General features: G+C 51.4%; 1 protein-coding gene across 1 annotated transcript in view; it reads right to left on the bottom strand.

Annotated features, from left to right (window-relative positions):
- Positions 1–745: 745 nt before the first annotated feature.
- Positions 746–24,194, bottom strand: part of KCNJ3 (potassium inwardly rectifying channel subfamily J member 3) — a 37,757-nt gene continuing 14,308 nt past the window's right edge. The window contains exon 5 of the mRNA XM_050340519.1: positions 746–4,793. Coding sequence (XP_050196476.1) covers positions 4,210–4,793 — 584 coding nt within the window. The 3' untranslated portion in view covers positions 746–4,209. The remainder of the gene's footprint in view (positions 4,794–24,194) is intronic.

The following is a 24,194-nucleotide window of genomic DNA, read 5'->3' as shown; positions in this document are numbered from 1 at the left end:
AAGTGGGAATTCAGCCCTGGGCAGAACAAAGCTCCCGCACCTCACTTAAGGGTGTTGAAATTCCCCTCCTCGTTTCCCTCAGCACACGGATGAGAAGAAATTCCCCTCTGAGTTCTTATCCCAGGAATGCTCCTCTTCCCTCCCTGTGTCTCCTACAAAAGCATTTCAAATCTACTCCCAATTCCACTTTCATGTCCCCACATAAGTCCAAATAATTCACTTTATTTCAACCCCCACCCTCTGAGTTATATGATTATTATTATTATTTATCATCATCACTGTCATTACCACTACATTTAAATATTATTATATATTATTATATACAAGATATTATATTATATATAATGTATATAAAATGCATACACATTAAAATAGATATACTATATATATACATAGCCATATATAGTATATATAGTGTATATATATGCACACTAATATATACTATATACATATATTGTTACAAATATATAGTAATAAAAATATTATTTAATATTATATATTAGAAATATATCTATATAATAATATATAGAATAGAAATATTATTTAATATTATGTATTAGAAATATATCTATGTAATAATATATAGAATAGAAATATTCTTTAATAATATTATTAATGTATATCTACTCTGTTTTAATAATAATAATAATAATAATAATCACAGTTTGCTCCCCGAGTGCTGCTGCCCAGCTGCTGCAGTGAAGAGGCAGACTTTCAGCACACACCAAACGTGAGATCAGGAAACTGAGCAGCTGAAAGTCCTTTATTAAGGTGCTAAAAAGTGGAGAAACAACAAACACCTTCAAACCCACCGGCTGGTGAAAGTTTAATAGAGCTTTAGATAAAACTGAGCTTGCAGCATTAATACAAGAGTTTGTTCTTCTGGATCAATGTGTCCATTGATACAGTGAGAGGCTGCATGCTGAAAATGCATTTCTTTGTTTCTTTATTTGATCTCAATATGTACAATTTACAGGAGAACCCAAGCGTAAATTCAGCAGGAGACACAGACCGGCTGTGCAATCAAACAGTACCTTTAATTAGCAGAAGCATCAGGGCTGGGCTCAAATGGTAACTGGTTAAAAACAAAGTGCCCACACCAACAAAAAATGAAATATTAACCACAAGTGACTTCCTAAAATAAATAACTAAAGACAGTCGTTGTCCGTGTTTGCACTTTACCTCTTATTAAAGACACCTCATTGTCACCTTAATGCAGCCCCCAGACCTCAGGAACTCTGTACCCAGCAGGGATGGGTGAGTGCTTTGAGTTACAAAAATCAAATCACAGCTCAGTATCTGCATGGCATTAATTTAATAAAAATGAGGCCCCTTCTCCAGCGTCTCCCACACTGGTGGGACATTTTCCAGCTCCCTGACACCTGCTCTCAGTCCAGTTTGGGGAGCACACCCAGGTGGCTCCTCCCTCATTCACTCTGTCCACACATTCAGCACGAGGGTTCCCAAAGGAAAAGGCCACTTGGCTCTCCTGCTGCAGGCTTGGGAACCCCGGGATTTGGGCAGGCAGGATGCAGGAGGCCCTGGGACACAGAGAAAAGCCAAGGGGACCATGAGCCACCCCAGGGTGCTGGCAGGAGAGCTCAGCAAAGGTGGGACACCCCAGGGGACCCCAAATTGCACCTGAGCTCCTGGACCACTCACAGAACTGCAGCAGAGCAGGGGATGGAAGAGAACAAAGCAGAAGGGAATAAAATGGGATGGGATGGGATAGAATACTAGAATAGGAGACTAGAATAAACAGAGAATTAATATAGAATAGAATAAGAACATAATCAAAAAGGAATAGAATGAACATAGAATTAGAATTAATAAAGAATAGAAAATAGATCAAGAATAAGAATAGGGAATAGAATATGAATAGAATTAATAGAATAAGAATATAGAATATATTAGGAGTAGAATAAAAATAGATCAAGGATAAGAATAGAAAATAGAATAAATAAGAACAACAGGTTAAGAATAAGAATAGAATAGATTAAGAATAGGACAGAATTAGACTAGAATAAGAACAGAGTATTTCATTTGGAAGGGACTGCAATGACCACCTAGTCCAGTGTCACACAAGGGCAGTGGTTGGTGGGGTCACACTCTGACAGCCCCCAGAAGGAGCCACTGCTCCCCACTCACCCCAATAAACCAAAGGAGCTTTGAGGAGGGGTGGAGCTGCTGGAGACCCTCCTTTCCCAGCCAGACCCCTGTGCCCAGGCTGCTGGGGGGCTCCTGGGCTGGTTCCCAGGCTGGGCAATGCCCTTGGCTTGCTGGGCTGGGCTGGGCTGGGTGGTGGCCTTGCTGGGGACACCTGGAAAAGGGACATGGCTATTCCTGGTGCCAGCCAAGGACTGAGGGAACAGCTACAAAAGTCAGGGGTATTTTACAAGACAACCTGAAGGAGTGCTGGGAAAAGGGGAGCACAAGCCCAGGTTTTCCCGTGGCTGAGCACATGTGGAGCACAGGTCAGCCCTGCCCCTCACAGCCACGTGCAGAGCACTGAGGGGCAGCCACGGGTGTGAAGAACATGCAGGGCCACTCAAAAAGGGGGAGAAATGATGAAAGGAACTTTGGAAGTTCACACAAAGTCCTTGGGTGTACAGCTGACAGGTCATACACTGCAACTTCCAAGGAGAGTTGAGCCAGCCCCCAGCAGTGTGCTGGGCTTCAGGCTTCTTGCTCCATGCCAACATTTCTAACAACCCCTCCAAGACCCTCAGATTTGTTACCAGTTGGGTAGCACGTGCCAGCATTTGTGCAGGATGGGCCAGGGCCCAGGAGCCAGAAGGGCCCATCCATTAATGAAGCCAAGGGTGCTCCTCTGACCCTCACCTGTCCATGCCTGGGACCACCTGGATGTGGTCCAGAGGGTTTTACACACAGAGGACATCCCACAGAGCCCCTCTCCTGGGTGCTCTTGGCAGCAGCTTTCCTACCCAGACCACTGATGGTGCCACCAACGGCTCCATCCACCCCAGACCTCCTGCTCCAGGAAAGAGCCAAAGGACTGGCCCCCAAACACAGCCCACAGGATCCACGGGCACCTCAACAGCTGACCTTTGGAATTTTGGGGAGGGTGCTCCCCCAGCAGAAGCCACGATGACGGGGCACCCACACAACACTCAGCCCACCCCGGAGCCAAACAGGATAGACAGAGGAAACCCGAGCACAGAGGACACCAATCCCAACATCTGCACAAAGCACGACTCATTTTGAAACCCACAGGGTCAACTTCAGTTCAGAGCACGGTTAAACAGCATTTTCACCACAGCAAAAGCAGCAAGGAGCCTACCCGGGCTGGGGACCACCACGGCCTGCAGGGCTGCTGGCACAGCTGCCAGCACAGCAAGAGGAGGGAAATCCGAGCCTGGAGGGACAGGGGGAAGGGTGGCTCTGCCTTTGGGGTGCAGTTCATCCAGCAGAAGAGCCTGCTCGGCTTCGTGGAGACATTCAGCTTGTTTCATGTCCAGCTATGTCATCAACATGAGAAAGCAAGCACATCCTGCTTATTTCAAACGGCTTTCTTGCACATACATTATAAATCACAAAGGTTTAAAAAGTTTTTACTAATCGTATCTAAAGTGTGAATTTTTATTCATTTATTCATTGTCTTGCCTAGACTTATAAATACAAGTTTCTTCTCTAAACAAAGCCTTAGGAAATACAGATTTGGTTTTTTTCCCAGTAGGAAACAAACCCCCAAGAAAACCTCAAAGCAAACTAGAAACCAGCAGTTGATTTAAGGCCAGCAGAGTCGGTGTCAGGAATTCACTAACACACCTCCCTCGAAGAAAGAATAGACATGCACCAGAACTACTTGGTTGGACAAATCGTCACGACCCACACCAGGAGAGAAAAAAAAACCCGAGTCAAGTCATAACTTACCCTGAAAGCTCCCCGCTCGCGTGTTGTCCCTACTCCTTCAGGGGTACGGGGGGAGGGGGCCCCTCCCCGCTTTTTGGGGCTGTACAGTGTCACTACAGTGGGAGTCATGCCACAGGACGATATGCAGGGATGGCACACTGGTATCGCATGCGTGGTGTGATGGTACATGCCAACGCCCCCGGCGCCGCCCGGGGGGCATCTCCTGCCTCCAGACCTCAGAGTTCCGCACCCCCCTCCGGTGCCGGGGCCCCTCCCGGCCCCGCTGCCCTCCCCGGAGCAGTCGCAGCTCCCCGCGGTCGCCCCCGGCGCCCTGGGCTATGTGAAGCGGTCGGAATTCATTTTGCGCAGTTTGGGGGGCAGGTTCCCTTCCATCCTCCCGCCCCCCGACAGCTTCTGCAGCTTGGGCGGCAGCTCGGCCACCGACTGGCTCATGGGATCCGACATCATCTTGGTGGTCTTAGAGCCCAGCTTCTCCTCGGAGTTGCCGGGCACCGAGCTGATGCGCTGCAGTTTCATGGGCAGGTCCCCCATGCTGTAGGCCTTCTCCGACGTGGTGGAGCTCATCCTGAGGAGTTTTTTGGGGAAGTCCTCCCTGCCGGTGATTTTCTGCAGTTTGGAGGGCAGCTTCGTGCCCACCTCGTCCAGCCCGTCCAGGCACTCCACCGAGCTGTTCCTCTCCTTGCTGTTGCCGACGGCGGGCGCGATGAGGGGCGAGGACATGAGCAGCATCTCCTCCTGCTCCTTCACGCTGTAGGGAGGGGTGGGCACCTCGAAGGTGGCGTGGAACTGCGAGTAATCCACCTTGAAGAAGCCCTCCTCCAGGGAGATGACGGGGAAGAAGCGGTGGCCCCACAGCACCTCGTCCTCCGTGTAGGACGTCCTGGCTTGGCACGTCATCCCTGCAGGGAGCGAGGGAGAGACACTGGCACCAGTCACGGGTAACCGTGGCTGCACAGAGCCACTGGGGTTTCTAACAATCCATTTGAAATGTGTAAAAGGAAAGGCACGGGACTGCCTTACCACTTGATGGAGTAAACAGCCCCAGGTAGTGCCAGGGGAGGTTTAGGTTGGACTCAAGGGAAAATCCCTTCATGGAAATGGCTGTCCAGCCCAGGGCAGCGGTGGAGGCCTCACCCCTGGAGGGATTGAAAAGCCGTGTGGATGTGGCATTTGGGGACATGGGTCAGTGGTCACCATAGGGGTGGTGCTGGGTTGACAACTGGACCTGATGATCTCAAAGGCCTTTTCCAACCTTAACAACTCCATGATTCTATCATACAGTGGCTATTAAATTGTCATCCTCAAGGTGAAAGGGAGTGACCAACAGGAAGCAGTGGAACTGAACAATTCCCATCTACTATTCCAGACCCTCTGACTTCTGAAGGTGCTGCTGACAAAGAGACAGGACCACCTGATAACCCTGGTAATTAACCCAGCAAGAGCTGCTAATGGCAGTGGAAAACTGGACATGACAGATCTTAAAGTCTTACTGAGTTATTGCATATTTTCATCATATCAATGAACACACACAAAGCCAGACCCCACATGCACAAGCCAAGCACGTTGTGTCAGCACATTCCAACCCATCAGCGAACAATAAGCCCTATAAAATACATTTATTCCTCTTTAAAGGCATCACCAGCAACCTGCTCACAGATCCACCGCTGCCAGGATGAGATTCAGGCTCCAAAAAATTAGCAGGGGAAAAAACCCCACAAGACTAAGAGCACAACACTGCCCTTCCTCTTCCTCCCCCACCTCCCAGCGTGGAGAAAAGTCCTTTAGAACAGCCAGACTTGGCCACCCCAGTGACCCACCCAACCTTGGAAATCAGGGGGAGATGATCATGGCTGGCTGGAGGCTTCTAGAAGAAATCCTGCTGCTTCTTTTTTTGACTATTATTTTTTTTTTGGGTAGCCATCTGTAAATAGAATTACGCCGCCACTTTTATACGGCGAAGTGGAAATGTGACATTTGGGTTTCAGGAAGCTATATCCACCTCTGCAAACACATCCTCTGCCTTGCTCACAGGGATGCCTGCAAGCCAGGGGGAAAGGAAAGGAAACTTTGGAGAACATGAGAAAAACAGCAGTGGGGCTGCAGAGAGGGGGAGAGGGGATGGGCTGGGCCTGGTGACACGCAGCCAGGAAAATTCCAGTTTGTTACACTTTATCTGACTGGTAATGCAATCAGAGTGCCAGTTTTGCATCGTGATTTCTGCTGCTGATCCATCAGAACAGATCACGAGACAAAATGCTCAGTGTTCCACTTTATCTCTTAGGGGGAGAATATGAATGCGAGTTTCTTTACCCCTGGATGCTGCCCCAGCACCAGGGAGGAGTGTGCCCAGAGCCCCAGACACCCCACAGCCTCAGCCAGGACAGCATTTACACTTCCCAGTGTATTTATTTCCACCCAGCCACCACGTGCTCCTGCTCCCTCAGTGAAGTGGAAGCAATCCCTTACCTAATGGATTTAGGGGAAAACCTGCAATTTGGAGAAAAAAAGGTAATTTGAGCGAGTTGTTCCCCCAGCTGTGCCCTTCCCTGCCCAGCTGCTCAGCAGCAGCTTCCCCAGCCAAGCCAGACCTGCCCCCTGTGCTGCCTCAGCCCTGGCTCTGCACAGGAGCCTCTCCAGGGACTGGATGTGTCCAAGGGGATTGGGATTGGGAATGGGCTGTGTGGAGGACATGGCTGGTTAACTGTGCTGGCCCCTGCCCCGGGGAACAAACTGCTTACAGTGCAAATCCCTCTGGCTGGAAAAGGCACTTACTTGTGCCCTGGCTGGTTTTGCTGAGGGTGGGGAGGCACCAGGGCCCTTCCCGCTGCATCCTGGGCTCCTGCAGGGCTGGGGATCCCCCCCCGGCTCTTTGGGTGTTGGAGAACACAAAATAAAGAACTTAATAAAGAGGATTAGTGGGAAGGTGTGTCAGCAGAGTGCCTTTGGGGGTGTAACAGGGGGCGTGGGGGTGAGCGATGTCACCAGGGCTGGAAGGGGAAGTGAGAACAGGACAGGTCAGCATCTGCATCCACAGCCACATCTGTATCCACAGCTGCATCCCTGTCCCCTTCTCCATCTGCATGTGCACCCCCATCCTCATGGCATCTGCATCCCCACACCCTTCTGCACCCGCATCATCATCCATGTCCACATGCCCATCCACATCTATATCCGTACCCACATCCCCATCTGCACCCACGTCCCTGTCAGCACCGGCATTCCCACCCCCATCCACACCTGCATCCCCATCCCCATCCCAGGCAATGCCATGGCCAGGGGAAGGCCTCTCCCCTCCCCACCAGCTGCTGTTCCTCAGGGCTATTCCCACCTCCCGCTCCACCATCCTGCCCCCTCCCAGCAGCATTCCAGAGGAGGAATTCTATACCTGCTAATACCCACAAAAAATGTATCAGCTGGATCTCAGGAAAAGCAGCTTCACACTCTGTTCCACTCCTCTGGAAGCTCACTGGAGGGATAAATACCGCAGGAATAGCATTTGTCCTTCAAATCCGTTTATGTCATTCCCTAACAAACCCGAGGGCACGGATTATTTCAGAGCCTCTCAGGATGAACAGCAGCAACTCATATTCCTGGGCTTCTCAGGAATACCTGTCAGGGAACTGAGAGGTGCTGACACGATCAGCCCCTGGAAGGGAAATCAATTCCCAGGTTTTCTTCCAGTTCTGCTGTGCTTTCCAGCTTTTCCTTCACATTCCATTCCCTCAGCAAAGCCTCAGTCCCCAGCTCTGAGCTCACAGTGCTGTTCTGCTATTCCATGCCTGGAGCAGCAGCTCCAGCTGCCTGGAACCATCCCCTGGGGAGCATTCCAGCAACAACAGAATCCAAGGATGGTTTGGGGTGGAAGGGACATTAATGATTGTCTCAACCCACCCCTGCCATGGGCAGGGACACCTTCCACCGGCCCAGGTTGCTCCAAGCCCTGTCCAACCTGGCCTTGGACACTTCCAGGGATCCAGGGGCAGCCACAGCTTCTCTGCCCAACCTCTACCAGCCCCTGCCCACCCTCCCAGCCAGCAATTCCTTCCCAATCTCCCATCTGTCCCTGCCCTCTGGCAGTGGGAAGCCATTCCCTGTGTCCTGTCCCTCCATCCCTTGTCCCCAGTCCCTCTCCAGCTCTCCTGGAGACCCTTTAAGCCCTGGCCCTCCTGGCTGCCAGTTTTCCTTTCCTGTTGTTGCTGTGAAAGGCTTTCCTGGGGGTTTTTATGGTCTTTTCCCCTCAGTTCTGCCCCAGCAGCACCCACAGCACCCACACCCTGCGCTGCCTCCATCCTGTTCATGGGCCTGTTCCCATCTTACCAAGTTCCCTGGATTATTAATATTCATCTGCAGAATGTTCAGCCCTGGCTGGAAGCAAACAGGCTGCAAGCAGAGGAATTATTTATTACAGCATTAACCAGCCATCGGTTTGTCAAGGGAAAAGGGTTTGGTGCATTCTGTCCCTCACTCCAAACAAACACCCCCATCCCAGAGCTGTCACCAACATCAGCAAAGCTCTGCCTGCACACAAACCACAGCAGCACACCTGAGAGAGCCAGGAGAATGCCTGTACTCCAAAAAAAACCCCAATAAACATCCAATAAACCCCCTCTTCATCACATCAAAACCAGAGAATGCTGGGTTTGCATCTCTGGGACATCCAGAGAAGCTGTGGCTGCCCCTGGATCCCTGTAAGTGTCCCAGGCCAGGATGGACAGGGCTTGGAGCAACCTGGGCTGGTGGAAGGTGTCCCTGCCCACAGTAGGGGGTGGGATGGGATGATCCTTAACTTCCCTCCCAATCCAAAGCATTCCATGATTCTACAGCTCACTGTCAGCCCAGCTCAGAGCTGCCTCCCCGGATTAATAAGGGGCAGATGGAGGCCAAAAAAATCTGTAAATAAATGCTTTGACTAATTCTACCCTATAATAACCCTCCAATTATTCCCAAATTTCCAAGTACCCAGATGGAACTGGCTCTTTTCAGGCAATTTCTAGAGCCCATAATAAATTGCCTTGAAAAAAAAAAAAAATCCCAGCCGTGCTGTTATTTATTCCATTTTATTCCAGAAGCTGGCTGATGGTTGGGAAATCACAGATCACTAATGAGCTTTATCAGCCCCCCCACAGCCTGTGAGACTCTTCAGAACCAATTCTGGCACACAAAGGTTCTGTGGCTCCTTTCCCTCTCCGAAGTTAACGCCAGAAATTTCCCCTGCAATCTTTCTGGGCGCCTGGAATGCAGTTTGCTGGCCAAGGGCTGGGCACAGGGACACCAGGGGTCCTCTGAACATGGAAAACTTAATTGGGGGGAGGAAGAGATAATTTATTTGGCTTTATGATGATCCACCAGCACGTGGTCCCAATGGTCCCAGAAAGGGCATCTTGGAAGGAACTGGAATCTCTCCAGCATTCCTGGCCAAAATGCACATATACAGGATTATTTTTGGTCAGACTTTCTCCTTTTTCCCTTTGAAGAGTTACTGCCCTGCAGGTGAAAAACCCTGGAGCTGAGCCGGGTCCAAGGGGCTGCTCCTCGTGCATTTTGGGGGGTTGAGCTCCCTTAAACCTGCAGTTGAACTGTGAACCCCCCTGTTAAAAGCTAATCAGACAGCAATGCTTAATGAAGTGCTACCAATTAAGCTGATTTACCACCGCAATTTCGGGCCCACGAAGGGGAGAGTAAAGCTGGATGTGAGACTCGATATAAAAACACACCACGTTCATCCCCTGCCCTTGTGGGACTCAGGGAGGGTTCACTGCTGCAGGAAAAAGGAGCTGCACCATTTCCATGGCAATCTCTCCACATCCAGAGGAAACCACAGAGTCCTGGAATGGCTTGGGTTGGAAGGGAAAATAAGGATCATCTCATTCCCTCCCCCTGCCACGGGCAGGGGCACCTTCCACTCTCCCAGGTTGTTCCAAGCCCTGCCCAACCTGGCCTTGGACACTTCCAGGGATCCAGGGGCAGCCACAGCTTCCCTCCAAACACAGGGAAAGGAGCTGGGTTTATCCCATTTAGCTAAGGAATGTGATATCCTGATGGTCACCTGGAGTGGTAACTGTGCCTGAGTTTTGTGATGAGCCAGAAAACGGGGACAGAAATGGGAGGTCAGCACCCAGACTGGGAGGAAAGGAAGCTCTAAAGCTCTTCCTCTCCATCTGCAGTGCCACATTATTTTTCCATGGAAGTTCAGATGCCAGGCTGGGAAAGGCACAGCCCGGGAAGGCTCCTCCCAGACACTGTGTGGTGTCTGAACTCCACCACCCCCCAACTATTTGGAAAGAACAGCTATTTTTAGCATTAACATTTCCCCATCACAATTTCAAGGGCTGTTTATTAAAGTGATGATGGTTTGAAGGGCACCAGAACCTTCTGGCAATCTGTGGTCAGAGAGCTGGGAAGAGAAGGCTCCAGGGACACCTGAGAGCCCCTTGCAGGGCCTAAAGGGGCTCCAGGAGAGCTGGAGAGGGACTGGGGACAAGGCATGGAGGGACAGGACACAGGGAATGGCTTCCCACTGCCAGAGGGCAGGGAGAGATGGGAGATTGGGAAGGAATTGCTGGCTGTGAGGGTGGGGAGGGGCTGGAATACATTTCCCAGAGAAGCTGGGGCTGCCCCTGGATCCTGGAAGTGTCCAAGGCCAGGTTGGAGCAACCTGGGCTAGTGGAAGGTGTCCCTGCCCATGGATTCCCTTCCCATGAGATGATCATTAACGTCCCTCCCAAATCAAACCATTCCACAATTCCATGATCCTGTGGCTCCAGGAATGCCAGGCACACACTCATGTCAGTCAGACACCAGCCTTATGCTAAACACTGACATTTCTGCCCCCCCTGAGTACAAAGCCAGGCTCCTGCTCTGCTCTCAACTCAGACCTGCTGTTCAGGCTCAGCTCTAGAGACACTCCTGGTTTATTCCCACCCTTCTCCCAGGAGCTCTCGTGACACTTTAAAAACAGCACTGACACCAAAGGTATTTTCTTATCAGCCATCCCTCTTCTCAGGGCCATTCCCAATCCCTCAGACACTCGATTCCCTGGCACCCTGCAGGCAGCTCATCCTGATGTCTGCCAGGAACACAGTTCCCTTCCTCATCCCAAATTACAGCAGCTTTCAAAAACACCACGGAAGCAGCGTGGAAAGCACATCCCCATCCTGCTCCATGCACAGGGATGCAACAGGTGAGCCAACTGTTTATTGGTCACCAAAAAAAGGGGGAAAAAAATGAAAGCTTGGCAGCCTTCAGTGCTGCCCTTCCATGGCTGCAGCAGGATTTTCCATTCTTTGGGAAAAACAGAGGCAGGAGCACGGCTATCTGAACCAAACCATCAACCATACACTCAATGCAGTGACAGAACTTTATACTGAGAGTCTGGCCTGGCGCTTTTATTCTCTGTTCATTTTTTAAGCCCAACCCTCCCGCTATTCCAGTTCCGACCCGTCCCTTTTCCCTCCGTGCCGAGTGCGTCAGGGCTGAGCCAGCCCCTCCAGCTCCCTCCTTGGAGCAGGTTTTTTTTTCCACAGAGCCATCTGCCACATTCCCAGTTTTGCATCATCTCCCTCCTACCGGGATGTTACTGAATCAGCAGCACCAAACGGGAAGGGTTTCATTCCCTGCTCTCTGCTAGGAGCAATGCTGGCACTGGGAAGGGGAAGGGGGGAAGGGTCAGAGGGGGACAGGAGGATGGGAGCAGGGAGAGGCACTGCATTCCCTCCCCAGGGATGGGGATATTTACAGGGTCAAACTGGGGACAAGGATAAAGTGGTTTTCTGCCATGAACTTGCCCATCCGTGCCCTGCCAGAGCACAGCTCTGCTTCCCAGAGCTCCCTTCCAGCCTCAAGTGTTCCCAGATTTTTACTGATACCACAATGCTCTGAAAACCCTCCTCATGCTAATTATAGAATCCCAGAATCCAGGAATGGTTTGGTTGGGAAGGGACCTTAAAGCTCATCCCATTCCACCCCCTGCCATGGGCAGGGACACCTTCCACCAGCCCAGGGTGCTCCAAGCCCCGTCCAACCTGGCCTTGGACACTTCCAGGGATCCAGGGGCAGTGCTGGGAAACAGTTGGAGTCAATGGTCTGAAATGGGTTTTCCAATCTAAAAGTAAAGAAATACAGTTGGTCCTGCTTTTCATGGAGTTTGGGCTCTGAAGTGCAGCCCGAAATGAGGGGGTTTATCTGCAGCACAATGTCCACTGGGGATGGTGGGGAAGAGACACGGGGAGAAAGGAATGTTCTTGTAAATCAGAGAAAACTGAGGTCAGAGGGTGCCTCAGGAACACACACACAGAGCAAAACCTGAGCACAGCCTGCAAACCACTCAGGAAAGGGGAAAAAAAAAAAAGACATTTAAAATAAATTATGCTCTTTGAATGAGAACATTTTAATTATGAGGCAAGAACCACCAACCCAAAGCCCAGCCCTTCCCTCTGAACACACGATTCCCCAGCAGCTCCAAACACCCACCCGGCCATATGCCCTGAGCACCAAAATAGAGCTTTCATCTGCAGCCCCAAAAACACCCTGTGGAATTCACACTGCCTTCCTGGGATGGAAAAACCAGTCCCCTCCATCCTGGGAGGAACAGTTTGCTGGAGCTGTTCGGCACAGCCACGCAGGGGGAGCATTTCTGGCCTCCAGGATTCAGGGATGGCCCAAGGGCTGCCTGCAGGGAGTGGAGGGAGCACAGCACCATCAGAGGGACACCTGCTGCATCCCTGCATCCATCCTATGGAAAAGGGCTCTCAGGGTGGTTGGGAGACTGATTTAAATATAACATGAACTCAGCAGCACTTTCTGAGCTGAAATAACGTGCTGTTGGATGGGGACTGTAGGGACAGCAGGATGGTACAGAGAAGGATCAGACATCTCTGACTGCCCAGGGAAGCTGTGGATTCCCCATCCCTGGAAGTGTTCAAGGCCAGGGCTTGGAGCAATGTGGTGCCAGTGGAAGGTGCTCAAGGGACAGGGGTTGGGATGAGATGAGCTCTAAGATCCCTCAGAGATTACAGAACTCCCTTCTGTGATTCCAAGATTCTATGAAACACAGCCCAGAGCTGTGTTTGGATATAAACTCTCCTCATTTAGTGTTTGGTTCAACACATGTATTGATTGTTGGGTATCTCTGCAACCCTAAACGTTTGGAGGCCATCAGTTCATCCCCAGAACTGCTTCCAACAAGCCTGCCCTGCCAAGGCTGCCAGAGCTCCAGGAGGGTTTGGACAACGCTCTGAGGGACAGGGGGGGATTGTTGGGGTGTCTGTGCAGGGCCAGGGGTTGGACTGGATGGTCCTGGGGGTCCCTTCCAGCCCAGGATATTCAGTGATTCGATGAAACCCTCACTCACCACCCTCTCCTGGGGTACAATGTTTAAAATCCACTGACTGTCCTCCCCTGTTCCCAGGGGTCACAGAGGGTCACCAGAGCTGCTGGGAACCAGGTGATGATCCCCAAACAGAGGGGAGATGGGGACCAAAGGACCTCCTGCTTTGGGACAGGAGCTGCCCACAGGAGCCCAACACCCAGGGAATGTGCCTGCCTACCCCCCTGGCAGCCCCAACAAGCCCAAACCTTCTGTTTTGAGGGGCTGTTCTGTCCCTTTCAGCTGCTGACACCGTGTTTAAACCAGTTTTCCCAGCTCTTCACCTGCATCCCTCCTGGAGTGCCTGCCTTCCCCTTGGAACATCACAGCTCCCAGCTCCATCCCCAGCATCTCCCAGCCCGGAACAGCTCCTGTCATGTATTTAAAATTAATGCACAGCTTAACAGCAGATCCCTGAACTAAACATAGCGTTTGCTGCTCAGGCACCGGCTCCAGCTGACAAACACTCCCTGCAAACACGTCAGGAGCACACAACTTCCAGGGAAGAGAGGCATCAGTGCTGTCAGTGCTGGGGGAGACAACTGTCAGCCTGCATTTGGGGCTGCAAAAGGCTCTTCAGCAAACCAGACACACCTCATATATAAATATACACACAGACACCAATACCACCCAATTATGGAATCCCAGACTGGTTTGGGTGGCAAGGGACATCAAAGTTTGTCCAATCCCACTCCCTGCCACGGGCAGGGACAGCTTCCACTGGCCCAGGTTGCTCCAAGCCCTGTCCAACCTGGCCTGGGACACTGCCAGGGATGCAGGGGCAGTGCAGGTCTCCCCCTCCCATGCAGTGAGTGGAGCATCTCAGTGGCACCTCCCCAACCCCAGCTCTGCCTCTGCTCAACTCAGGCTCCCCTTGGAAAAACTCCTAAAAAAGCATCTTCACACCTTCAGTAATTTCCTGTCGCATTTTCCCCCCTGGTAACACATCTCCTGATGTCCCCAGGTGGAACCCTGTCACCAGGTGCCCATCTCAGAGCTGCTCCTTCCCTCCCAGCATCACCAAACCTCTCTCAGGGGAAACCAAAAATCCCCCAAACCCTAAACCCCCAACATTTCCTGGCACAAAGGCAGATAAAGCCCGGAGTTATTGGCTGCTGATCTCCTCCTCTGGCCCATTATGGTTTATCCCCAAAGCACCCAGCAGATAACACAGAGGCAAATGATTTCCTGCGGCGTGTGCAGGGGGAGGCCGGTCCAGCAGCCAGCAAGGTTAATTAGTGACAATATCTCTGGCACTGTGATGTCACACAGCACAGTCATTATTTCCATGTGCACCCCAGGAGGATAAATAAGCCACAGCTCGGTGCTGAGCTGCACAACCAACCATATGCCTATGAGGGGTTTCTAATTTTATATACAGCCCCCTCTCCTTACGCTGCAACCACGCTGATCTGAGCTCTCACCAGGCTTAAAATCCTCTCAGTCTGGAGCATCTTTGCCATTTTAGGGAAAATTGTGACTTTTCAGTCTGAGGATTTCAAGAGCAAGTCAGTATTTTCACCATTCTGAGTTTCATTCCAATCCTAAATGCAAAGCACTGCTTTGCTCCCAGGGAAAGACCTGCTGGGCTGCAGAGGTGCCTCCCCAGCTGCAAAAGGACTCACAGAATCCCAGCATCATCCTCACAGAATCCCAGCATCATCCTCACAGAATCCCAGCATCATCCTCACAGAATCCCAGCATCATCCTCACAGAATCCCAGCATCATTTAGGCTGCAAAAGCCCTCCAAGACCACAAAGTCCAACTTCTGACCTTGCCAACTAAACCTTCCCACAGGCTGGGCCCAGAGGAGTTAGCAGGATGTGTTTTGAGCTCTTTAGGTGAAACCCCCCCCACAAAAAGCCGCCTTAAACTCAACAATTCACCACTTCCCACCCCTTTTTCAGCTTGAGGTTAAATGGGAAGAATGAAATAAATCCAAGAAAAAAGCCCATGCAACAAACACACCCCTTTTCAGAGTAATTTAAAGCCAAGTGAGCCCAGACAAATGTTGCTGGTTGTCTGTCAACCCCGTGGATCCAACTGTAATTGCCCCTGTTTTGATCAAACAGCCAGAAAACACAGTATGAGGCTCAGGCTAGAAAGCTGATTTTATACTCCCAGCCTGAGCTACAGCAAGAGCATTTTTCCAGAGGTATCTGTGTTTCAGAAGGTGCTGGGGGGAGGGAGGGAGCAGGATGAACCCACATCCCCAAGGCCAACTGCTCCACACCTGGAGCGCTGGAATAATCAGTATTTCCCCCCAGGCAAAGCTAAACCCCAAGCCTTTACCTGGATTTGGAAGGTTTATGCTCAGGCCCTGGGGGCTGAAGTGGAGAACACCTGACCCTGTAAATAGATTTTGCCCTTGGCAGAGTTTCCCCCCCATCCCTCCAAGGACACACATCCCTCACCACACGGGTGGAATGATATCAGGTGGAGCAACTCATGTGTTTATAAAGTCCAGTTTGCAGCTCTGTTATTCCAAGGAAAACGCTGTTCTCCAGGTTTAAGGGAGAATACCCATTTTACTGAATCACTGCTAACCTGACAAATAACAAAGCAAACGGTGTTTGCACATCCCAGTCCCATTTTCCCCCCCTTCCTCTTCCTCCCTGTCATTTTTCCCTGTATTCAAAGGGTACAGAACTCATGTACAGACACTTTAGGAACATACATTCATTTTTTTCACCCTTTTACTCACTTCTCTGTGCACTGAGGTGTGAAAAGCCATTTTGGGCATTTCCAAGCTATTATCCTCCTCTCCCTGGAAGATGAAACATTGGGAAACCAAAGGGAGAGGTGGGATGGGCAGCTCTGGGGCTGCTGCTGCTTCTCTGGTGCAGCCCCTCCCCTAAACCAGGACATGTCCATTCACCACAGTCCCCTTCCCTGCATTATCTCCAGCAAATTATCCACCAACACAGCCCCTGTCCCACACAGGGTCCCTGAGAGCCCCTTCCAGAGCCTGAAGGGGCTCCAGGAGAGCTGGATGGGGACTGGGGACAAGGCATGGAGGGACAGGACACAGGGAATGGCTTCCCAGTGCCAGAGGGCAGGGAGAGATGGGATATTGGGAAGGAATTGCTGACTGGGAGGGTGGGCAGGCCCTGGCACAGGTTGGGCAGAGAAGCTGTGGCTGCCCCTGGATCCCTGGAAGTGTCCAAGGCCAGGCTGGAGCAGCCTGGGCTGGTGGAAGGTGTCCCTGCCCAGGGCAAGGGGTGGGACTGGATGGACTTTAAGGTCCCTTCCAACCAAACCATTCCAGGATTCTCTGGATCCTCAAATCAGGATTCTAAGATTTATATTTCTTTATCTTTCTAGGTAGCAACCATTGCTGCTCATTTCACATGTTTTTACCCAAAAAACACCTTATCCCCATGGACCCAGTTTGGGTCGAAGAGGAAGGAGGCACCAAAGCAGGAGGACATGACCACCCCACATCGTCCCACACCATCCCAAACTCCCAGGCAGTTCTCTGGGTGGCAGCACAGCCAGAACCCCCCAGTCCAGCTGTCCCCCCCAGTCCAGACCCACCTGTGTGCTCACAGGAGCCAGCACAGACCCCAGGACAGGGATCCCCCCAGGGAACAGCAGATCCCACTGCCTGCAAGCCCTCAGTGACCATGCCCGTGTCGGGGCTGCTCTCACGTGGATCTGCTCAGCACTAACGAGCCATTAACTCGCAATTAGAAGCCTCTGTCCTGAGCACAGCTCTGATCCCAGGCAGCTGTGCTGATGAATTAATTACCAGGGGTGCTCAGAGTGAGCCACAGCTCCCAGGGAATGGTATTTACCTTCATCTTACTCCTAGAGGCGCGTTCCTGTGGGCACATGTGCACCCAAACGTGGAATTCCATGGTCTGGGTGGGAAGGGACCTTAAACCCCATCCCATTCCATCCCCTGCCATGGGCAGGGACACCTTCCACCAGCCCAGGGTGCTCCAACCTGGCCTTGGACACTCCCAGGGATCCAGGGGCAGCCACAGCTTCTCTGCCCAGCCTGTGCCAGGGCCTGCCCACCCTCAAGCCACAAATTTCTTCCTAATATCCAGTCTGGAGTGGAAGGATGGGACGGTTTCACTGGCATCACGCATCAAACAACATCCCCAGGCATGTTTTTCGGGCAGGTTTTAAAGCCTTAAACTCTTCCAGGTGAAAAAAATAAACGAAAAATCCACTTTTGTTATGTATGAGGTGCTTGGTACAAAGCACTGTATGAATTTTTCAGAGCTTTAGAAACCTGCCCAGGTCTGGCTGCTGAGCAAAACTGCACAAAACAGCCACGAGCAGGGAAATCTTGCAGGGCTTGAAAGGAAATATTAAATATAAATCTGTGCTACTTCATCACATTAAGCACTGAACATTAAGTCAGCAGCATTAAGTCAGCAATGTTCCACTGTGGGAAATTTCCTCCCCATTACTGGGGGAATTTAAAGCATCTGCAGCATAATGAGGAGGAGGGAACGCTGGGAATGTGCTCAGGTCTGTGTCCTGCGGGATGACTGCAGGGAAAAGATGGGAAGTGTCACCTTATGACATCGAAGGGCAAAGAAATGAATCATTACAGGGGCTCTGAAGGGAAGTTTGGGAGTTTGGTACATTCAGAGAGCTCCAGGGTCTGCCTCTGTCCGGTACCTGAGGGAGCAGCTGGAACCAAACACACCAGCTGGGAACCTGATCCCAGAATCCCAGAGTCATTTAGGTTGGGAAAGCCCTCCCACACCACTGAGTCCAACCCATGACCCATCCCCACCTTGTCAGCCAGCCCAGAGCACTGAGTGCCAGCCCAGGCCTCCCCTGGACAAAACTTGGTCAATCCATTTATGTCAGGAGCTGTGGCTGCCCCTGGAAGTGTCCAAGGCCAGGTTGGAGCACCCTGGGCTGGTGGAAGGTGTCCCTGCCCATGGCAGGGGGTGGCACTGGATGGGCTTTAAGGTCCCTTCCCACCCAAACTGTTCTGTGATTCCCATGATCTTGATTTTCTTTGCACTCCAAGGACACAATTTTAACTTTCAAGTTGTTCCAGTTCTTGGTTACTCCAGCCCCAAAAACACTCCAGAAGCCAAAATCAGCCCAATCCCCACACCCAGCCCGTGTTAAAGCCCCTGGGTTCCCTGGAGAAGCCCCTTTGTAATGCCAAACCCTGACCCAGCCAGAGCCATGGACAGGGGGGAGACAAAGTGACCCCCCAGCCCAGCCCCAGCCCCACACGTGTCCTTCAGCACCAGCAGTGACTCCTGCATGTCCTGGGTTATTTCTGCAGGAGCTGGGAGCCTCTGCTTTGTCCTGACTGATCCTGCTGCACTCACAGATCGATATCCTAACGAGGAGCAGAGGAAATCTCATTACAAAAACTGCTGCTCCAAGAGGCCACCTCACTTTGGCCTCATTTATCTCTGCATTTCCCTGCTCAGACCCGTCCAAAGGAAACACAGAGGTGATTCCTGATGGCACTGGGGCGCCTGACTGACCTTCAGCAGCTGTGGGACCTCACAGCATCCCAAAGTCATCACCCTCATGGAATCTCAGCATGGTTTGGGCTGGAAGGGAAATTAAAGATCATCCAGTGCCACCCCCTGCCATGGGCAGGGACACCTTCCACCAGCCCAGGCTGCTCCAACCTGGCCTTGGACACTTCCAGGGATCCAGGGGCAGCCACAGCTTCTCTGCCCAACCTGTGCCAGGGCCTGCCCCCCCTCCCAGGGAAGGATTTCTCCATCATCTCCGCTCTAAATCAACCTCCTTCGGTTTGAAACCATTCCCCTTGTCCTTGTCACCCTCCTTGAATCCTTATCATTTCTGACCAAACCTGAGCAGGAAGAATCCTGCCAGGAAATAAATAAATGGAATAAATCTCCAACAGCAGGGAGAGTCTGAACCCAACAGGCAGGGCAGGGGCACAAAGCAAACCCAGGGGTGATTCCCACCCTGGGGCTGCAGCCCCTGCCACAGCCTCACCCACACCAGGCTGTTCCTCTCCCACCCACAGTCAATAACTGTGCACAAATTGACTCCATGGGCCATTTTACTGTCTGGGGGCACAATTGGCTGTTTGGTTGTTGTTTTTTTTTTTGTCCTGCCAGCGCTGAGCGTGCTTGGAAAATTTGTGTATTGGCAGAAAGTCAACTCCCTGGCATAGGTAAGATAAAAAATAGAAGAGAGCACGATATGGAGTAAAAAAAAAAATTTAAACTGACCATGATATGAATTAAAGAAAAAGAAAAGTGACCAAGATATGCATTAAATACCAGTGGCAACTCCAGGGATGTATGTGCTGGTGACAGGGAATTAATCAGGGGGGTGATGTGTGTACTGAGGTTCTCCAGCCCACTGTTAGATCCCAGACAATTTAAAAAATAAATAAATATTCAAACTTTCTGGAACTTCTGAGGTTCAGAATTCCATGAGCTCCTCAACATCTTTCCATGGAAATACAGAGAAATTGTGCTAAACACCTCTGAGTATTTCGGGATCCTCGGCCAATTAAGAAACACTTTAGCAAGTCATACGTGAGAGGAGATGCAAATCTGGTAGGATTAAGAAAAAAAAAAAAAAAAAGTTCTTTTTGCAATGTTAATTCCCCCTCTTTCCCTGGATCTCTCTCCCCACCTCCCAGGAGCACTGGGAACACGCAGCTGGGGACCAGGAAAGCAGCAGCCACAAAAAGCAAAGAGATTTTTTTCTGTCTACCAACTTGCCAAAATATATTTTCCTCCAAGCAAAGACCAAGCATGAAAAATTGCAGTCTTAGGAGTTAATTGACTGGAAAGTTATAAATAACTGGAAGGGGAGAATTAGAGCTGAAGTGAAGAACTGACCCTGTCAGCAGGAACAGAGGGAGAACCTCCCGACAGGAGTCACAGAGCCAGCCCTGACCCAGAGCAGCACAGGGGAAAAACAGGGAATCAGGGAATCCTGCAATGCTTGGGGCTGGAAGGGACCTTAAAGCCCATCCAGTGCCACCCCTGCCCTGGGCAGGGACACCTTCCACTGGCCCAGTCTGCTCCAACCTGGCCTTGGACACTCCCAGGGATCCAGGGGCAGCCACAGCTTCTCTGCCCAACCTGTGCCAGGGCCTGCCCACCCTCCCAGACCAGCAATTCCTTCCCAATCTCCCATCTCTCCCTGCCCTCTGGCAGTGGGAAGCCATTCCCTGTGTCCTGTCCCTCCATGCCTTGTCCCCAGTCCCTCTCCAGCTCTCCTGGAGCCCCTTTAGGCCCTGCAAGGGGCTCTCAGGTGTCCCTGGATCCTTCTCTTCTCCAGGTGACCCCCCCAGCTCTCCCAGCCTGGCTCCAGAGCAGAGGGATCCAGCCCTGGAGCATCTCCAGGGTGTTCTCTGGACTCTCCATCATCTCCACGTCCCTGTGCTGCTGTTCCCAGGGCTGGGGCAGCTCTGCAGGGGGGTCTCACCTGAGGGGGCAGAGGGGCAGGATCCCCCCTGCCCTGCTGGTCACACTGAGTCCAGAGGCACCTGGACACCCTGAGCCAACGCCTTGCTCTTGGCAACCACATCCTACCCCCTTCCCATCCACTCCCCAGGACCTGCTCTGCAATCACGGGGGTTCAGACACCACCACTGGAACCAGGAGGGCTGAGTTCCTCTGCAGTGAGGTTTGGGATTTGTTCATGTACTGCACAGTATGTTCAAGGGCTGCAGAGAGTCAGTGAGGACGAGAAAAAAAGACATTGAGACTCTAATAAATCCTGCAATTGGAGGAGGAAGCTGTTCCAGCATCCCCAGCATCCTCTCCCAGTGCTGTGATGACACACACAGATAAAAACCCTTTGAACCCCGTCACAGTCACTAATGAGCTTATTTTTGACTTCAAGATTAACTCGGTACAACAAGCCAAGATAATGATCTGCAGTGGATGCCTCCAATAGCAGATCAGTCCTGAATAAGTTGGACCTTGTCCAGTGGGATGAGTCCTGAGTGCAGGCAGGAGCCAGCACTGGGCAGGGGCTCCAGCCCAGCAGCCCCAGGAGCATCGTGCCCACAGCCTGCCCTCCTCACCCCTTCCTGCTCCCCCTGCTCTCCCCAGCCCCACAAAAGCAGCCCAGACAGGGAGGGAGGCAGGAGGATGAGCCCCCACGGGGAGGGTGTTACAGCCTCCCGAGCTGGAGGAGCCTCCAGGCTGTTTGCAGCCCAAGCACAGCTTCTCCTCCATAAAATCCAGAATTCCTCATGACATTTTGGATGACTCTCCCGAAACGTCGCAGCGTTTTACCCACGACTTCTTCCCCTTCTCCTGCCAGAGGATTTTACCATCATTTAGTTCGTTAGAAGGAGCACTAAGTGGAGGTTTGGTTGTGTAACACACAAAGAGCTAAAGCAGCTCTTTTCTTCAGCTTGAATCTCACCTCAAAAAAAAACCCCCAAAGAAACAACAGCAGACACATAACAAGGCTTTCAACAGAAACCACCACTATTTTGTGTCACCCATAAAACCCTGAGCCCCCAGTTAGTGCCAGCTGAGCTGCCAAGTGTCAGAAGGGGCTGGAGCAGCAGGAGGGGCTGAGGGAGCTGGGGGGGCTCAGCCTGGAGAAAAGGAGGCTCAGGGGGGACCTTCTGGCTCTGCAATCCCTGACAGGAGGGGGGAGCCGGGGGGGTCAGGCTCTGCTCCCAGGGAACAGGGACAGGAGGAGAGGGAACGGCCTCCAGGCTGGATTTTGGGAGCTGGGAGCCATTTACCAACCCCCCCCCCCCCAATGTAGAGTGCTGGAAATAAAGAACAGTGAGCACAAAGGTATCCAGGACAAGGAACAGGTATCCATGGAAAAGACAGCTGGGCATTTCTGGCAGGTTTGAAGGAGCCAGCACATCTGCCAGAGGCAGGTGCCCTGCTGAATTTAGACAGAAAATAAATAACACCACGGAGGGATCAGTTGGCTGCTGACAGAATTGACAGCACCAGCAATAACTCACTGGGGGGAAGTGTCCAGGGAAAGGCTGGATTTCCAGGTGATCCAGTGTCTTAAATAAGGAGTGGGAATGGGCTGCTACATAAAAATAATGGCTCAGGCTCCAAAACAATGAACAAAGCAGGCTGGGTTGGGTTGGAAGGGGCCCTGGAGATCAGCTCCATCATCCCCCAGCTCTCTCCCCCCCAGCAGCCACGAGCCAAGGGCTGGGCCAGGCTGGAGATCTCCAGTGGAGACAAGCCCATGATTAATAAAACCCAGCCCTCCAAGAGACAGACTCAGCAGGTCATTCCTCATCTTCCCTGAGCTTAATGGCTGTAATTCCATTGTTCCTGCCTTCTGCCCTTGTTCAGCATTGTTCCTGCTGCCCTCCATCCCCTCCTCCCTCATCCCAGAGAGTCCTCCCTCCACCCTTCCCACCAGGAAAGCCACATTCCCTTTTTGCTGTTTCATTTACAGACCCACACTGGGAGGATTTAGTCTGAATTTCCAAAGGGTGAAGTGCAGCTGCTTATTTCCAATTTTTTTTCCCCAGAATGAAACAATTTCCAGCTGCTGGCCACCCAATTTCCCACCAAACAACCTGTCTCTCTGTACCTAAAGCAGAAATTGAGATGCATGCACAGAGTATCATAAAATTCCGGAATGGTTTGGGTTGGAAGGGTCCTTAAAGCTCATCTTTTTCCGACCCCCTGCCCTGATCAGGGACATTTCTCATGGAATGCTTTATGCTCCAGCTCAGGATGAGCATTTGGTGTCTTCCCAGACAAATTCTCAGGCAAAAGAGTAAAAACCTTTGGGTTTGTGACAAATGAGACTGAAGAGCAAAAAAACCCACCTGAAAACTGAAAACTGACTGCCCAGAATTTCCAAGTAATGAAAAGGTACAAGGAATTTTTTAATTTTGAAGACAACGAACATTTCTGATCATGTGGAAGAAAGGAACAAAGTACAAACTGCTCTAACCCCTTGTTTTCATCAGTGCAGTGTTAATTAATCCTGAATTACAAACTGAAGTCAAGCCAGAAGGGCTTCACTTGCAGCTCACCAGCTGCAAGCCCTTCCCAGGAATTACCAGCATTTCCAACTTCAATTTCTGACCCTTGATATTAAAAATATTTGCTGATCTTCCCCCCCCATCACTGCCCTGCTGCCTCAGAAAGGGCCAACACCCATCACATGGAGCAGCTGGTGGATCCAGGGATGCTCCAGTGAGGAGGAAGAGGAAGGGGACAGGTCATTACACCCCATCAGCTTCGCTCCACATCCCCAAAAAAACCACTGCACAAAGCAAGAAAACAATTTTCATCAGCCAGGGTTGAAGAGAGCAGGGTTGAAGCAAGGGCCAAAATGGATTTGTCAGAGCAAATCAGGTCAAATGGGCTTAATTTCCTTCCCAGGCAGAGGGACGGGGCTGCTGAGGGGAGAGAGCTGGGCTGCTGCAGGGATTCAGGGGGGTTGAAGTGAATTTTACAATAAAATTAAAAAACTGGAGGGAAAAATGAGAGATATGCAAAGTATCAGGAAATGGATAAAAGTGCAGCTCTTGGAAGCAGGAATTTATCTGCTGCACTAACAGAAAATGGAAGGTTTTCCATTTATCCCCCATTTAGTGCCATTTAAAGCTACAGCCTTGCTGGAAACCCCAGCCTGGTCTCCATAGGATCATGGAATGGTTCAGCTGGAAAAGCCCTCCAAGACCATCGAGTCCAACCATCCCCCAGCACTGCCCAGGCCACCACTGACACATCCACAGGGCTCTGAAATCCCTCCAGGGACGGGGACTCCACCCCTGCCCTGGGCTGGACAGCCCTTCCCATGAAGGAATTTTCCCTAATACCCAACCCAACCCTCTCCTGGCCATTTTCTGGCCACCCTCCAGGTGAGGGAGGGTGTGAGGAACCCGCTGGGAGCTGAAATATTTAAGGACGTGCAAAACTCATCCCTCAGATTGCACCAGCAATTAAAATGCTTCCTGAATTAAGCCCAAATCAGCCACCAACAGATGAG

The sequence above is a fragment of the Myiozetetes cayanensis genome, unplaced genomic scaffold, assembly GCF_022539395.1.
Source record: "Myiozetetes cayanensis isolate MyiCay16 unplaced genomic scaffold, myiCay2020 scf9, whole genome shotgun sequence".
NCBI lineage: Eukaryota > Metazoa > Chordata > Aves > Passeriformes > Tyrannidae > Myiozetetes > Myiozetetes cayanensis.
This window is presented reverse-complemented; position numbering and strand designations above follow the sequence as displayed.